This window comes from Pollicipes pollicipes, unplaced genomic scaffold (assembly GCF_011947565.3).
Source record: "Pollicipes pollicipes isolate AB1234 unplaced genomic scaffold, Ppol_2.1 Scaffold_6686;HRSCAF=7923_pilon_pilon_pilon, whole genome shotgun sequence".
In the NCBI taxonomy this organism is placed as follows: Eukaryota; Metazoa; Arthropoda; class Thecostraca; order Pollicipedomorpha; family Pollicipedidae; genus Pollicipes; species Pollicipes pollicipes.
In genome coordinates this window covers 33,857,384-33,874,271 of record NW_023596921.1, presented here as the reverse complement: position 1 = coordinate 33,874,271, position 16,888 = coordinate 33,857,384, and the positions used below count along the sequence as shown (strand labels likewise).

The 16,888-nt window shown below is 52.3% G+C and overlaps 1 protein-coding gene across 1 annotated transcript in view; it reads right to left on the bottom strand.

Moving 5' to 3' along the window:
- LOC119107885 (serine/threonine-protein kinase BRSK2) overlaps positions 1-16,888 on the bottom strand; it is a 111,119-nt gene that overhangs the window by 62,697 nt on the left and 31,534 nt on the right. The window contains exon 5 of the mRNA XM_037231457.1: positions 43-258. Coding sequence (XP_037087352.1) covers positions 43-258 — 216 coding nt within the window. The remainder of the gene's footprint in view (positions 1-42; positions 259-16,888) is intronic.

Here is a 16,888-nt window from a genome sequence, read left to right as displayed (position 1 = left end):
CCGGGTCTCATCCCTTACCGTGAGCCGAGTATCGTCCCTTACCGTGAGCCGGGTCTCGGGGTTGACGTCAATCATGCCCCGCAGCAGGTTCTGACAGTCGGGCGGCACGAAGTGCGGGATGTGAAACGTGCCCCGTTTGACCTTCTCCAGCAGCTGGCGCAAGTTGTCGTCGTCGAACGGCAGCGCGCCCACCAGAAGCGCGTACAGGATCACGCCACACGACCACACGTCCGCCCGACGACCGTCGTACTTCTCCCCCTGCCGGCGCGAGGGGGTCACGTGACGGGTCGGGGTCATGGCTGGGGTCAGTGTGCAGGCCACGGTTTAGGATAGCGTTCAGAAGCCACTTCGGGACATCTCTAAAGCCGCCGTGCAGGCCATGTCGTCAGCGACGCCTCGAGCTCAAATGCAGGTTCAGGCGACGTCGCCGGTCGCTCCGCAAGTGATGGTGCGAGTATACCCGCACTATAATTTAATACCGGATGCCACGCTACAGGCCACACAGGAGGTTGCGAAACAGCAGACGTGCGCTTCAGACCGTGGATTACGACACATGTCACGTTGTTCTTTCAGCTGTAAAACACCGAATAGGTCACGTAGCAAGTCACACTGAAGGCCACGCCATGGTCACTGTGTGTAACGAAGCGTACCACGCGGTGTTGACCTAAATGTCTGCAGGTCGTCTGAAAAATGTAAGCCAAAACACAGATCACATCACATTTCACACTATAATGTGTGATTTAGTTTCTACCAACTGGTTTCCCTTACGCTGGAGGGATATGAGGCAGTAAGGCACTTTCCCCTTGATGGCATTGGAGGCAGTGTAGCCTGCGGGTGCTCGGTTCCGGTTGGTTGGAATCGCTCGGTTGCACTCATTCAACCCATGAGACGTTGGATAGTACATAAATACAGTGCTAATAAAATGATTAATTTTTACCACCAAACTTGTGTCCCATCTGGACTGAAGCCTATCAATTCCCCAAACTCGCCTTACCTGCATCAAACGTTTGGTATACAAGCAGGGCATGCATCATTGTCACAGTCTTCTTTTCGGGGGCGGTGGGTATTTCCGTTCTATCGAACAACATTTACGAGTATTGCTAGTCAAATGGTCGCCAGGTCTACGCTGCCCAGCGCATTGGAGCCCTAATGGCCCTGGTCGGGTCAAGACGGCAGCTCTGCCGAGGGCCTTTATACAACCAGCACGGCTGGTCGCCCGCATCGGCGGAAGTTGGCTCGATGCCGCCGTGACGACTAACTTTATCCAGCGAGGCGTTGGCGGGCCCGAGGTCTTTGGCGGACACTCGGCTATGCTCTGCGTGAAACAAGGAGCATGCTGGCAGCTTAGTCGCGAATTTCGGCGTGCAGCCAGCGCCGATGTCATCTTCTATTCTTAACTTCCACTTATGTAGATAAACATTTGCACGAGGAATCTTACGCTTCCTTAAATCGGTCGCCACGTTTCGGCCTGCTTTGAGATCGTTCTCATCCGCCGGCGACAAACAGGCCCTAAATCGGGCCGAGCGATCAGCACGGCACTCTGTAGCACGACTACGCGCTGCAGACAACTGGGGCCAAGCGCCGAATCAGTTGGGAACGGCAGACGTCATGCAACGCCTGTTTTGTCATGCGGGTTTTATCGAATTGCGCTCCTACTTCGGAGAGCCTTCAGAAGAAAAAGATGAAAGGACGTCTAAATGGTTGTAATGTTCGACGTAAGACCCATCACGACTGATGAACCACGGGCCACCACTATTACAAGAAAAGGACAAAAGGACAAGGACAAGGGACATATAAAAATGTTTAGGCTGCATGGTTGGTTGCTGTATTCAGATGGCAAACACCCATTCACATTGTAAGAAACAACGGATGGATATGAGAACACATGGCTATCTTTGATCCTGCATGCCACTCTAGTTCCTGCTTAATTCACTAAGATCGGCGCGCACTCAAAACGTCGTACAAAACGCCACTCATTTTAGACCGCATCAAATGGAGCAAAAACCTTTGCAGAGCCATGAGATTGATTTCAAGACGACAGCAGCAGTCGCTGTTTTCCGCGAGAGCTCCCAGGTTTCCTATGCCTTTTCAGCGGCAGCGTTCAGCTGCAAGGTCCCCACCATCCTCCAATTTCATCTGGGAATTCTCACAGGAGCAACCTCCGAAGAGCGCTCACGAACACAGCTGTCGCGCGGGCCGAGTGACGTTCTACCATTAGTGCCAAACCCGAGATATGGCGAGAACGACTTATGAAAAATAACACGCACACTACCAGTTGGAAAACCAGGGTAGTGTGTGGAGGGGGGGGGGGGGGAGGGAGGGTCGGACAGCAAAACTCTCGCCAACAGTATTGAGGCTGAGCGACGAGAGAATCTCCACGTTCACTTTGGAAACTCTTTCTAGGTACGCCACAATATGTGCAAGAATGTCAAACGCGTTTAAAAGCGTGGATATTAGATGGTAACAGTTCGGCAATCAATCCGCCACTCAGAGTGGTGGTGGGGTGGAGCCTGGGTGGGGCGAGGCGGCGGGGATCAGACTTCAATCCAACACAAAACACCCAGTAAGGGTACTGCGTGGAGGGTGTAGTGGGGCCCGCAGGCGTCGTGCGCACTCGTAGCGATGCAAACAGTCGGATGCGAGATTGCAATTTCCAGTTCAGCAGCAGCAAATGCCCCGCGCGTAGCGTCCATTACCGCCGCTAGCCGCTCCGCCGCCCGCCGCCGCGAGCCCGCTGATTAGTGGGAGCGTGCAGCACATCTCATTCTGAGGCCCGACAGCAATTGAAATTAGCCAGTTCCACCGAATCGGGCGTGCGGCAGCCTTGGCGCCGGCGGTGTTTTGGCGCACACAAAGATGGGGGAGTGGCAGGAGCGGCGAGCACTGCAGACCAGGGACAGGAGCGGCGAGCACTGCAAACCAGTATGGGCAGGAGCGGCGAGCACTGCGGGCCAGGAAGGGCAGGAGCGGCGGGCACTGCAGACCAGGGACAGGAGCGGCGAGCACTGCAAACCAGGGACAGGAGCGGCGAGCACTGCAGGCCAGGAGGGACAGGAGCTGCAGGCACTGCAGACCATGGGCAGGAGCGGCGAACACTGCGAGCCAAGAGGGGCAGAAGTGGCAAACACTGCAGGCTAGTGGCGCTTCACGGTTGTAGCAGTGATCCGATGGCATTGACGCCTCTGGTAACGCCTCAGCAGGGGCCCGACCAGGATCTGGCAAGAGGAGGCCTAGACAGGGGCAGAGGTTCCTTGAAAACCGGGGCCGTCACACGTTGTCACGCCAAGGTTCTTCAGCTGTGTGGCCTGGACTATTGATCCCACAACACTGCTCTCCGGGCCTCCGCCAGGACCTCACGGCAGGACCCAGTCCCATCTTACTGCGGTGAGGTGCCATGTACTGAATTTGACGTTTCTGACGGGTGTAGCACGAAATGTTACAGCTACGGCAGGTGCAGTGTGCTAGACATGGCCCGACATCTGAAGGATGGTGGGACCACGTGCGGCCCCCCTCCCGGTTGCTGGAATCGCTTGCAAACTGCGCGGAAAACAGATGTCATGTTACACATTTGCTAGTCATTCATTTGCTACCGTAACGAGTCGTTCAGTGAAAAACAACACATAAGTGAGGTAGCCCTATTTCCCAATTTATGCCGCTCCCCGTCCCATCGTCATTTAAGATGCTCAAATAATCGTGAAACCCAAGTAATTGTAAAAGAGCGGTTCAAGCAACAATATAAAAATGCAAGCACGTGGTATTGTACTTTTCCTCGGAATGTTGTAAAGTTCCGTTTTGGTGCGTGGGTGATTTTCAACACGCGATCCGTCGAGGTTTGATGGAATATCTGAACGCAAGTACTCTGATCCCGTCTATCACGCGGCGCTTTGATATTACACGACTGCTTCCGCCGCAAACCACGACAAATGACACGACGGACATGGCGGAAATAAGCGAAAGTGGTGGAAATAAGCAGCACGACATGGCGGAAATAAGCAGCAGCCAAACATGAGCCTTTGGCAGCATCCCAGAGCTGCAACTCGCCATAAATGGACGGACAAAGCCGCGAATGGGCGTCGTATTTTATACCCGACTGAAGGTGAGTGGGAGGCGGTACAGGGACCGCGACGGCGGCGGAGACAGAGGCGAAGGCGGCGGCGGCGGCGGCTGCCTGCCAGACGCCAAGCTCGGCGTCTGGCATCAAGTTCCAGAAATTGGGGACGGTGCTGCATAAGCGTAGGTGGATGGGCAGCTGACGGTGGGCGCCACGCTTTGAGCGCAGCTGTCGTCAAATATGGTCATGTCTGGACGACACAGCAATACTTTTCGCTAGGTGAAAAGATTGTGAACAGAGACGCACACATGTTTTCGACCGGAGACGTTATGCTCGAGCCATCACCGACAGCATCTTGGCTGCATACAATTCACTGGAACAGGAACTGAAGGCGACTGACGTATTTTTGAATGATGCACGTTTTGTGATTTTGAACTGTTTTTGGATGACCTGAGTCTGTTGTGGGAGTTATACTAACATTGGAGAGTCCTAAGAGGGTTTTAGAGCTTTATAGACGTTTACGTTGGTTCAGCAGCCAGCACTGATCTGCAACAAATACCGCGGCTGACGAATGCGGCGGGACATGCGGACCATTTTTCATTGAAAACAGCGCAACTAATCATCTTGGCCCATCAGAACAAGAAGAATATATCTTCCTGGACTTCTGCCGATCAACCTTTCTCAATATTTACCACCAATGGAGATGATTTCCCCCAAAACGGCCTTCCATGAGAACAAGTATGTCATGTTAAATTTCTGTATCAAGATAACATAAACGTCTACCACCCAGACGCGATGCACCTCTAAGGAACGCATGCCGGCGCCACCATGGTCTACTGAGCCTGTCCGTTCGGACCGCCGCTATGGAGGCGGTTATTTCTGGTTATTTCTGGCAGCTGAGATTCTCTGGAACGACAGCTCACTCGTCTTGCCCGCAGACAATGGTGACGAATGTGCTACTGGGTGCCGCCGGACATTCCCGCGCGCTGGGTCACGGAGAGAGCAGGCTCTCCGGGCCGCGATCAATCTCATGACCCTGCAGCAGAAATGTGAGGCGGCGAACACGGATGAAGCCCACCCGTGCGCAGGGTTGGCTCAGATGGCGTACTTTTGACTTTTTCCTGTCTTGCGGGCCGCAGTGGACGCATGTCAATTCAGTCCGTGCTGAGCTCAAACAGGATGGCTGCTGGGACGAGCCGGAGCCTCCCAGAGCACGGCCCGCTCCTGTTTACCGCAGCGCCAGGCGCCCGGGCGGGCCAGACCCTGCCGGCCGACTCGGCGTGCTATTGAGCTGACGGCCGCCGCCGCCGCCACCGCGGAGCCAGCCGGGCACAACAGCCGCCATTCGTCACCGACTGCGGCGCGCGCGCAGCCGCCGCTGGGGCCGCCGGCGACGATCGCAGCCGCAGAAGGCGCTGGCCAGCCCCCGGAGGCCGGCCGGGAACCGGGCGTGGCCATGGCAGCGATATCTCATCTGCTTTGATCATGTTAGGACGCATCGCAAAATAACAACAAAAACAACGCAAAGTCCCTGGAAGCTACTGGAGTTATGTCCTCATTTATCCCTTTGATGGATGACTACGTCCTTGGCTGGAATTGAGCCAACGAGTGACCGTTTTGGAAAAGTGCCATGGTCTTCCATGAAAAGACTGTTGATGTAAAAATGTCCTAGCTCAATCTTCCCGTAAGCGCCGCTGCAGCGGAGTCAGTCCTATCACGATAGCTGTGTGGTTAAGCTATAATCGCTGGTAACGTTGAGTGAACAGCAGAGGTGGTGCCTGCTGCCTATAGCGCGTGAGGCCTTCCAGCGCCGACCAGAGAACGCTGCAGAAGCCGCGATCAGAGCAGTCACGCAGATCAGATCAGATCAGAGCAGTCAGTGATCACGTGCATGCCCACGCCAGTTTGTCACACTCGCGCGACCGATCGCGTGTTAGCGCCGCGCCAGAGGGTGGGGTCAGGCCTGCGGTCTCACGCTGATAAGGCGGAGCGCCTGTCGGCAGCAGTTGACCAGCCTGCACTCTGCTGGGGCGTCCACAGAGTCGGGGCGGGACATTGTGTGATTGGGAGGTGACCGCCGCTCTCGTCATGCGTGCCTTTACCCCCTTGAAGGGAAGTAAAGACTTCGTAAAAGGGTCGCAAACAAGCAAAAATCCCTCTTCCAAAAATGCGTTCATCGTGCTACGCAGAGAATGGTACGAAGCTCCTCCTCCCCACACCGTGTTGCGAAATATAGGAGGCCCTCATTTCGTGCCTCTGAATCATGCGTTCCGGAATGGTCACTGGCGGCCTTGAAAATTGGGGTTTGCATTTACATTTGCAATTAGCATCGTAACAAAGAAATCTACGAGGTGGAACAACGCACCGTTCATCGCGGAAGATGAAAACGAAGGCACGTGTCTTGGGAAAAGAAGAAGTTTATGGATATTGTATTAGCGTGTGGCTGGGCTGGGAGCTGCAGGTCGCACAGCATGCGGGAAAGAATAACGCTGGCTGGATCCTGCTGGCCAACGAGGCGCCAAGCTCCACTGATAGGATAGAAAGACGACGGAAAAAGATAAGGCGAGGACTTTAAAAGTGGCTATGGAGCTGGATTATGCAATAAAAAGCGTCATATGACTGAAGAAAATGGCATGCAGCTGCACACACACACAAAACGTTTTCTCATGGACATAGGAGCACCTCCAAAACTGGATCAGTCAAACTCCATCCTGAAGCAAGTTGTTCCGTATATCACCAAAGATATTATGATATTGTTCGGTATATCACTAAATAAATAATGATGGTGTTCCGTACATCACCAAGAGATAATGATAATGTTCCGTATATCACCAAAAAGGTAATGACGCTGTTCCGTATATCACCAAAGAGATAATGATAATGTTCCGTATGCCATCACAGAGACAATGATAATTATCCGTATATCACCAAAGATATGATGAGAATGCTCCGTACATTACCAAAAAGATAATGATTATGTTCCGTATGTCCCGAAGAGATAATGCTAACTTTTACAAGAGGCGGGTGAGGCCTTGGCCTTATGCCTGAGCGTTAGGGGATACGACCACCAGCATACCACAAACAGCGGGCGTACCACGTGCACTTGCATTGTTAGTCTTCTTTCCGTCCTATCGCAGTAGCGATCTCCTCCCCTCCCCTGCTCCCCTCTCTACAAGGCGATATGAAGAGTTGCGGAGTACAGAGCAGGGACCGTGCTCGCTCCAACGACGCCCGCTACAGGGGGCGGGCGGCGCTCGCCCGGTCGTTTGCGTGAGCGATCGTTGGAGGTACTGGCCGGCGCGGCGCCGCTGGGGCGCCGCGATGGCGGGCGGAGACCCGGGTCAGAGTCAGACCACGGGATCTCCGAGGTCAGCTGACGAAATATGGTGGCCGGCGGCGGGCGGAGACCCGGGTCAGAGGTCAGGCTACGGGATCTCCGGGTCAGCGACGAAATATGGTGGCCGGCGGCGGGCGGAGAGCGGGTCAGGGGTCAGGTCATGGAGTCTCCTGGGTCAGCTGGCGAGACATGGTGGTGGCCTGGTAGTGGACGAGGGATCGGGATCATCGGACAAGATAAGATGAGTCGGTGGAGCATGGGAGTCACTGAGACCGACGGGGCACAGGGGTGAAGAGGTGCTGCAAAAGTCCAGCGACGAGTAGGAGTTATGGGCTGGTCAGCGATGTATAAGAGTCCGTGATTGACGAGAAACAGGAGCAAGAACAAGACGTAGGGATTTGTGACGCGTGGAAGACGGGGGTCAGTTAGCCGAGAGTAAGCCCAAACACAATGCGGCAGGATGTACATGTATTGCTTATTTTCCCCCAGTCGGCACTGATCTGAATAATCCCCCGCGGTGCGGCGAGACGTCCTCCCGATTGGCCTTAGATGACGCCTCCAAGAGGTGCAGCACACCACCCACCCACCCACCCACCCCCTTCTCAACAGCCCCCGGAAGGGGGGCGGGGTGTCGGGCTGGCGGCTCGGATCGATTCCCCACGCTGAGAGCAGCCTGGGGACATCCTGACTCACCGACACCCCGCCGGCGAGATGGGGACTTCCCATCTCGCTAAAGCGCTGCTTGGACGCCACCCTGCGAGACCCATTGAAGAGAGAGATCTCAAAAGGCATCTCGTCCCGGCGGGCGCCCGCCAGGCATTCGACAACACAGCGACAGGTCGTTTTTCTGCCGCCGTCGCCGGCGACGGTAGCTCGGAGTCAGAACAGCGCTGCAGAGTAATTTGCCGCGCGCGTTCACGGGTAGTAAACACCCTTGCGCTCGCTGGATTGCGGGCAGAACTTTGAACGGCCCGCCGCATTTCTCCCGGGAGTTTCAGAACCTCATCTCATCTTCACAAGCATTTGAAGAGATATTACATCCGGCTTGTGCTCAGCTTCGAGACGCCAGCAGCTGCGGAAGGCTCAGCGAACGTTGGTGCGGGAAACAGCTTGACCGAATTCGACGACCACTCGGCGTGCTACATTTAGGTTGTCGTCGTTCTGCTGTTTTGCAAAAGTGCTCCGTTGCGTGAAAAGAAACGGTTGTGCGGCCTTCAGAACTTGAAATGTTCCTTCACAGAACGGGCAGAGCCTAATTTTGGACATCGGAAAACGTCTAACTCTGTACTTATTGTAGAGCAGTATTGATGGATTTAGTACCGACGTTATTTTTGGTGTCATAATGCAAATCTAACTACCTTTTAAACAGTCAAAATACCCTTTCCGTAGCGTACGTTCCAGATGTTTTTTTCAAGTAAAAGGAAGGGCTCACCTAATCCGCAGCGTACGACTGAAGTTAGGAAATAAGACGATGTACAATTGCTGTAGTGCAAGTGTGAGTGTGGAGTGTGGGTGGGTGTGGGTGTGTGGGGTGTGGTGTGGGGTGTGGGTGTGGGTGTGGGTGTGGGTGTGTGGGTGTGTGGGTGTGTGTGCGTGTGTGACGTGTGTGTGTGATGTGTGTGTGTGTGTTGTGCGTGCGTGAGTGCGTGCGTGAGTGCTTGCGTGCGTGCGTGTGTGTGTTGTGTGTGTGCTGTGTGTGTGTGTGTGTGTGGGTGTGGGTGTGGGTGGGTGTGTGTGTGCGTGTATGTGTGTGTGTGTGTGTGTGTGTGTGTGTGTGTTGCGTGTGTGCGTGTGTGTGTGTGTGTGTAAGGGGGAGGGGAGCGTAATTTTACACGCCAAACCGAAGCCTCACTGCAGCAGGCGGTCCCACATGTGGTGCACTACACAGCAGACACCAATGAGGCAGTGGGATAGATTATGATACCTACCAATCCCAATTAGGATAAGAATGGCGTGGTAACGTGCGCGCACGTAATAACAGCCATTTATCAACAACTTTTGACCGCAACATCGACCCGCGAGATTGATAACACTTACTAATTAGTATGTATCGGAGGTAGGACGCGTGCTCTGTACATACGACCAACATTCATCCCCTGACATCCTTATATCACGTCACTTTCGGGGAAATGATGACTGACGAATGAATTGGCCCATCATAGCGTTCAATTTTCCTCCCACCAAGCCACTTGCTTGATCTGTTTTTGTATGCAGGATAAAAGTATAGCACGCTTTCTTACAGCAGTTCCATGCATCCGTCTTGATCTTCGCAACCCATTCTCAGCGGGTTGTGCGGGCAGGCAGAGCAAGACTACACCGCGGGTGATTAAAAGGCGCCAAATTATGACTACAAAATGAACCTCATACGGTGCATCGTTCCCGCTTTAAGTCCCATTAGTGATAGACATATTCAAGAAGCTTTGTACCGCAAGCTTTATTCCACGCTCTACTGGAAGCTTTGCTCTGCGCGCAACTGGAAGCTTTGTTCCGCGCGCCACGATCAGCCCGCCCACAGGCGTGCTTCCTCATTTCATTTTGATACTTTTCATACGGCACAGCTCGGCTCAGGCCGAACCTGCGCGCCCGTCCCGCTGGCGCTGGGACACATCTCCCACTCAAACAGCTCAGCTCGAGCCGAACTTGTGCCGCCACGCTGGCGCTGGGACACATCTCCGCTCAAACAGCTCAGCTCGAGCCGAACTTGTGCAGCCACGCTTGCGCTTGGACACCTCTCCCCCTGGCACAGATTTCACCGCAAATCAGACATGCGCATGTTTCAGCTCTCGCGTGCTGTGTGGGCTGCAGATCATTCCAATTCACTCGACATTTCAGATGATCCCGGAGAAAAAGTCCATCGGTCAGATCTGGTATGTGGGGGGGCAGCAATGGGTGCCGGTCTCTCAAGGATCACTCTGTTCGAAGTGGTCTGTGTACGGTTTTCTTTTTCACGCCGGTTGTGTTTGAATCGCCCCCATGCAAGCTCGCATAGCAAGGCACTGTACTTACATTTATCTGTTGCATAACCGGCTTGATGGTCACACTTTTCTCTCCCTCATAGCTTGCTTCTATCGGTACGAAGACAGCCCCATATTTCGGTCAGCCTGTTTCACCAGCACTGCCGCCTGTTGCGACTGTTTTTTCACGGTCGCTGCACTTTAACAGCGTACCATATGGAGCTTACAATCACCGCCATCATGCACACACTTCAATTACAGTAACCGGCTCCAATGCTAGTCCAAAGCGATACCTTTCGTCAACATTTTGCTCAGCATCGGTGCAAAAATGCTCCGCTGTTTCTGGCCAACGAACCTCGCAACACGACCAGCCAGCCTCACGCGACGTTCTTCGATCTCAGCAGTGACCTAGGCGGCGTTGTTGATACCCATTTTGCGACTGGCCTTTGCGTTTACCCATTACAGTAAGTTAATGGTTGAAAGCCCAACTCATGAAGTACATCAAGGTCCTTGGGAAAGGTCAACGTGTGATATGTGAGTAGAGTCTTTTATATATTCCCATCCCTTATGTATGCATACACATAAATGCTCGTGGATTGCATGAAATATGAATCTGATTGAAAGGATTTGTGAAAAAAGTTAAAAATCAGCATTGGTTTTGTCTATTTCAAATGCTTATACTGGAGAGCGTTGTATCGGATGCCGGGACATTACATGATGAGGCGTTCATATCCTAACCTCGCCGCCCAGCGTCCTAGGATCTTAAACTATCTGCCACAAATCTTCACACAATAACCTACAGGATCTTAGCCTGCCGCCAGGGTCCCACAACACAGTTCACGCGGTGTAAACAACATTGTAAACGCACACCCCTTTCATCGGGGAAAACCCCATGTGGGAAAACACGCGGGTGCTTACCCGCCCCGACATCAATATGTTGCCAGCACGCTGAGGTAACAGGGACGCCTGGTCCCCGCAGTGACCGTGCAGGCGGCGTAATAATATATCAACACAGTTTGTTTTTGTGGGTGCACAAACCAGCTTTGCGGGTGTTGTAGAGGTTTATTGTGGACACAGAACAGACAATATAAGTACCCTTGGGTGGACTTGCCTACCCAAAATAGATCTGAAACTACACCCGTGTGGTGTGCCGCCACTTTTATCGGAAAACATCATAAGAACGCCTGGAATGAGCTAGTCAAATTGCTTGAAAACTCCGTGAAACAGTAAAGGCAATTAGTTTATAAATACAAGCGAACCATAAACAATTTTATGTACTACTAATAAGTTGCGAGGCTTCGCACCTATCAGTATTATTAGCAGTATTAGTGTCCTTGACCACAGTGAGACAAAAGAGCATCGGAAAGAGGAAAACCTCATACAAGAGGGTTAGTGAAAAGTTCCCTGTCCTCTCACACACTGGTGGTGTTCACGCCAGAATGGATGGCAAAATGATAATTACTTGAATAAATTCGGATTTCCCGACCTCACAAACCGTGGTGCCTGACATCACGATCAAGATAAAAGGATTTTTTCAAAGTGCCAGTCAAGCACAGCCATGTAACGAGAGAACAGCAGTAAAATTGCGGGCAATTTTGGAACAGACTGTGGAAACCGTCTATTTTTGTCAACAACAAACAGTTGATGTCGATCCTAAAGTCCAGCGCGTCCAAAGAATAAACCTAAGAAGTCCGTTCTCATAAAGCTCGAAATAGATCGCACTATCCATGCTCACACACCAACATAGCCTGATGCAACCCACATACCCGCCACCAGTGCATCTCTTGGCGCGAGGGTCGGCGAAGCGGAGCCACCAGGGCGGGCCGCCACACGGCTGACGGAAGTGAAGAGTGCAGAAGGGCGGCAGTCAGTGCATAACAGCGCAGTCGGTGTAGAACAGCGCAGAGGCAGTCAGTGCAGAACAGTGCAGAGGGCGGCAGTCAGTGACAGCGCGCCGGGCGAGCCGGGCCCGCCGGCGCACTATTTATATTAATGTCGCGTCCGCCGCGGTAACCGGCTTTCCGGCTTCAAATGGCTTTCTACGCAAATGAAGCTGCTGGGCGTGCGTCTTTGAATGGCCCTATTGTGTGCCATTTGCATAGACAACGCAGCGTAACGCTTCTTAAGTCCACTCGCTTTTCAGCTGGTACCTTCAGCTGGCACAGCTTGCCCACCTTGAAACCTTCAGCTGGCACAGCTTGCCCACCTTGAAACCCACTCAACCTTCGCCCGCCCTCTTTCCTAATCCATTTCCGAATTCTCAAACCCTGTCCCCGCGGGCTTGCCCCGACGTCACGGGTGACGCCACGCCCACCGATGACGTCACTAACGGCATCGACCGCGCCGCCAGCGGCGGTCGGACGAAGCCGCGGGCTGCGCTCAGGCACCCCTGTGACCGTGACGGTTGACGGCCGTGTCAGACTCGGCGACTCCGACTCCGCCGGAGTCGCCCCCGCGTTTGCACTAGTTTGGGTCTTTGTGAGTTATGGTGTGATGAAAAGCTGTGGACCATTGTGATGCAAATCGACTGGCAGAACAGCATTTGATAACGGTCATTCAGGCATGTTACAACAATGTCTAAACATAAAATACAAATGTGCAAGTATTTGCTGTGCCAAATAGCCAGTCGGATGGCTTTCAGTAAGGGAGCAGGTAATGCATTCCAACTCTTGCATTTATTTATTTGCGGTAGACGTTCTGAAGTCCCAGTCATCTCCCCGACGTGTAATGGGTCGCAACGACATAAATCACGTGTGCAAAAAACAAGATGCAATTACACCATTAGCTTTAGGGCAGCGAGGATCGAAAGATCTTTACAGCGCGGAGCCACTCAGCAATTATTGGCGTGCAGGGATCCACGCCTCCCCACACACAAACCACACACACACACACACACACACACACACACCACACACACACACACACACACACACACACACACACACACACACACACACACACACACACACACACACACACACACCACACACACACACACACACACACACACTACACACACGCACACACACACACACACACACCACACACACACACACACACACACACACACACACACACACACACACACACTCCCCCGCTCCACATTTTTGTCTCCATCACTGGGGAAACACTAGCAGGTAACGCAAATAGACACGGGATTATTGCGGCGCGAGTTCCGGTGCGCAAAGCGCACCGCGCGGGAATATGACCGGACACCTATGAAGACTATATTTAGTTGCAGTAATGAGAAAAATCACGGCGTCTCATCATGATCACGTGAACATTTGTCTTTCATCATTCGGCTTATTCTCGCATCGGGCAGTGCAGCGTCTCTTGCGTGTAAAGGTTAATGCGACGATTAGTTCTGAATACTGAAAACTGCCGTTCAAAGTCTTCTTCGCATCCACAAGGTGAAAGGTGCTCAAGATAAAAAAGCGTTACAAAATAAAACGTTCGTCTCTCCCGGCAACCTCAGCACGAGAGAAGGCCTTCCCAGCGATTACACGCGCTCGTGATGCGACAAATAGGTGATTGGTGAGGGTTGACATATTCGGTGCATGTAAAAGCACCAGCGCAGCGGCATTTTGGAATGTTCACTGCGTCGTGACATGTTTCTTATGAAATACTATTATGCTGACCCACGAGATTCTCAACAAGATATCTTGAAATAATGTAAGACGATAATCGACGACATTGACGATAAATGGTGCGACACTATCGCACGATTTCCGTATCATATAATATCGTATTATATAATATCGTATCATATAATATCGTATCGTATCCTATCGGTATCGTATGATATCGTATCTTACGGGACGTATCGTATCGTATCACATCGTGTCGCATCGTATCGCATCGTATCGTATGGTATCGTATGATATCGATCGCAACAATAGAGAAGTTGCAAATCCAGATGATGTGTGATTTATTACCACGTGAAAAGCTAGTCCGCTATTCTCGATCGACCGGCGCCATTTGGGAATCAGCCCGCTCCCGCCCAAATGATGTCGTCGTATTTCAACACTGATGCTACGTGGCCGTTGTACGCTGCCAATAACGCTCCTCAGTTACATCCTGACGTGCTGGAACAGAAACGAAACGATGAAATCCAGCGGGCTGAGTGCCTGCTTAGCCCAAACTGAGGTTTTCAGACGGATGAGAATATATCGTGCATTTCGTGCCGAGTACTACAAGTACCGCGCGGGATTTCAGAAATATGTTTCGCTCTGATGTGGATAATGTAATGTTTGGGCTGGACAGGCGACGCGCCCGAGAGTCCTGCTTAAAATTTTGCATTGTGATCGAGCGATAATCCCTATTTCATACACCAGGATCCCACACGATCAATGTCCGGCGGTGACATCAGTTGCAACAGTATTATTGCATCATGAGAGAAGAAAGATGCAAACGTAAGCATCCCGCTGTTCAGCCACTGTTTGGGTTGAAAAGCGAGGTTTTCGGAAGCACAAACTAATCTCCGTAGAGCAAATAACAATTACATTACTGGCGGACACGGCTATTCAACCTCAAACAGTAATAAGCTGGTTTGGGTGGTGAACATAACATATGAGGTACGTCGCTAACCACGCAAGTAGATCGTCTAACCAATGTAAGAGATGAAAACTAACTAAATTAATCCAAACAAGAATGCTCCCGAAATTGCCGCCGGCGGGCCAGGACACTCAGCATTGCTGACGTTATTCCCGACACGTCTGCATAGGCACACTCACAATCCGCATATTTAGCGCTTCACTCGGTCGTCAGCAGTACCTGGCCTCGGTGCAATGACGTGCGTCGCCGGCGTAAGTGCGGCCGTGCTCATCAGACGCCGCCGCGTCCGGGTCAGGTCAGGGGCGCGGTAATGATGCGCGGCCCGCAGCGACCGAGTGGCTGCTCACCAGGCGGCGCACAAATAACGAACTCCCGCAGGGAGACGCGATATGGGACACATTGGTCCAATCATCACGATTGATTACATCGTCGTGGGAGGGATGAAAGGTGGATGTGTATATATACATATATATTGTATATATATGTATCTTTATATATAGATCTGTATATATAATATGTATTTTATAGAGATTTCTATACATATATATATATATATATATATATATATATATATATATATATATACATATATTATGTCCATTCTCCTAGCCGTTCTCCGAGGAATAAAGCTGCTACTACTGTCTTAAAAATGGGAGGGCGTTGAAATGGTGGTGCAGGAGGAATGGATAAAGAAGAAAACATATTCAAAGCTCGTGCTTATATGCTCAAAGGTGAAACAATCATTGCAAAGAGGCACATCCATATTAAGTTATGTGAAGCATGAACGCAAAGAGCGAATAAGCATCTTTATTGTTGGTGCGACTGCTTTGGATCTGTGATAAACAGTAACGCGGTATTTCTAGCGCATAGAGGCACAGATGCAGTCTTGTAAATTGGTTAAACGGCGCGCATTGTGACGAGATCTGCCCTTAATACCGTGCCTTACGAGAAATTAATCCGACCTGATATGCACTTCTGCCTTAAGGTGTTTTTCTATTTTGGCAAGGGCTGGTACACTTAGACACGCGCCGCCACGACCGGTACACGCAGATACACACACCGCTCGGAACGCTACATATAGGGACACACACACACACACACACACACACACCACACACACACCACACACACACACACACACACACACACACACACCACACACACACACACACACACACAGCCCGGACTGGTACACACAGACACGCGCCTCGCCTGGACCGGTGCACATATACACACACACCGCCTGGACCGGTACACACAGACACACACGCTGCCTGGACGGTACACACAGACGCACGCCCCGCCTGTGACCGGTACACGCAAACACACACACCACCTGGACTGGTACCACAGACACACACACCACCTGGACCGGTATACACAGACACGCACACCACCTGGACCGGCATACACAGACACACACACCACCTGGACCGGTACACACAGACACACACACCACACTGGACCGGTATACACAAACACACACACCAACCTGGACCGGTATACACAGACACGCACACCGCCCAGACCGTCACGGTTGCTAGCGTCCCGGGATACCCGTCTAGACACGTTGCCGCACCAATATTGGGCTCCGAATTTCCAGCGGACCTCTGCTGGGCACCAGCGCCTAGCGGCGAGGCACGTGACTGAGGCTTGCCGCAGCGGCCGACAAAGCGGGGTGCGACGGAGCCCGCAACTGCCGCTGCGGAGGTCACAGGTCACGCTGAGGTCAGACCGGCTTCAGCCACACCGGTGTAGAAACGAGGGACGAGCGCAGAATTGGATGGGAGTAGCACGTCGGGTGTGTGAGGCTGCTTTAAAACAGCACTCGCTGGTTAATCTCTCCTGCATCGCAGCACTTCAGCCGGTTCGTTATGCCGGAGTGGCATTCCGACAATATGGTCCTCACCATTTAGTTACTCAATATTTTTCACTGTAGAAACTGGACACTGGCATTACATGGAAACATCAGACCGTTCAGAAGCAAAGAGA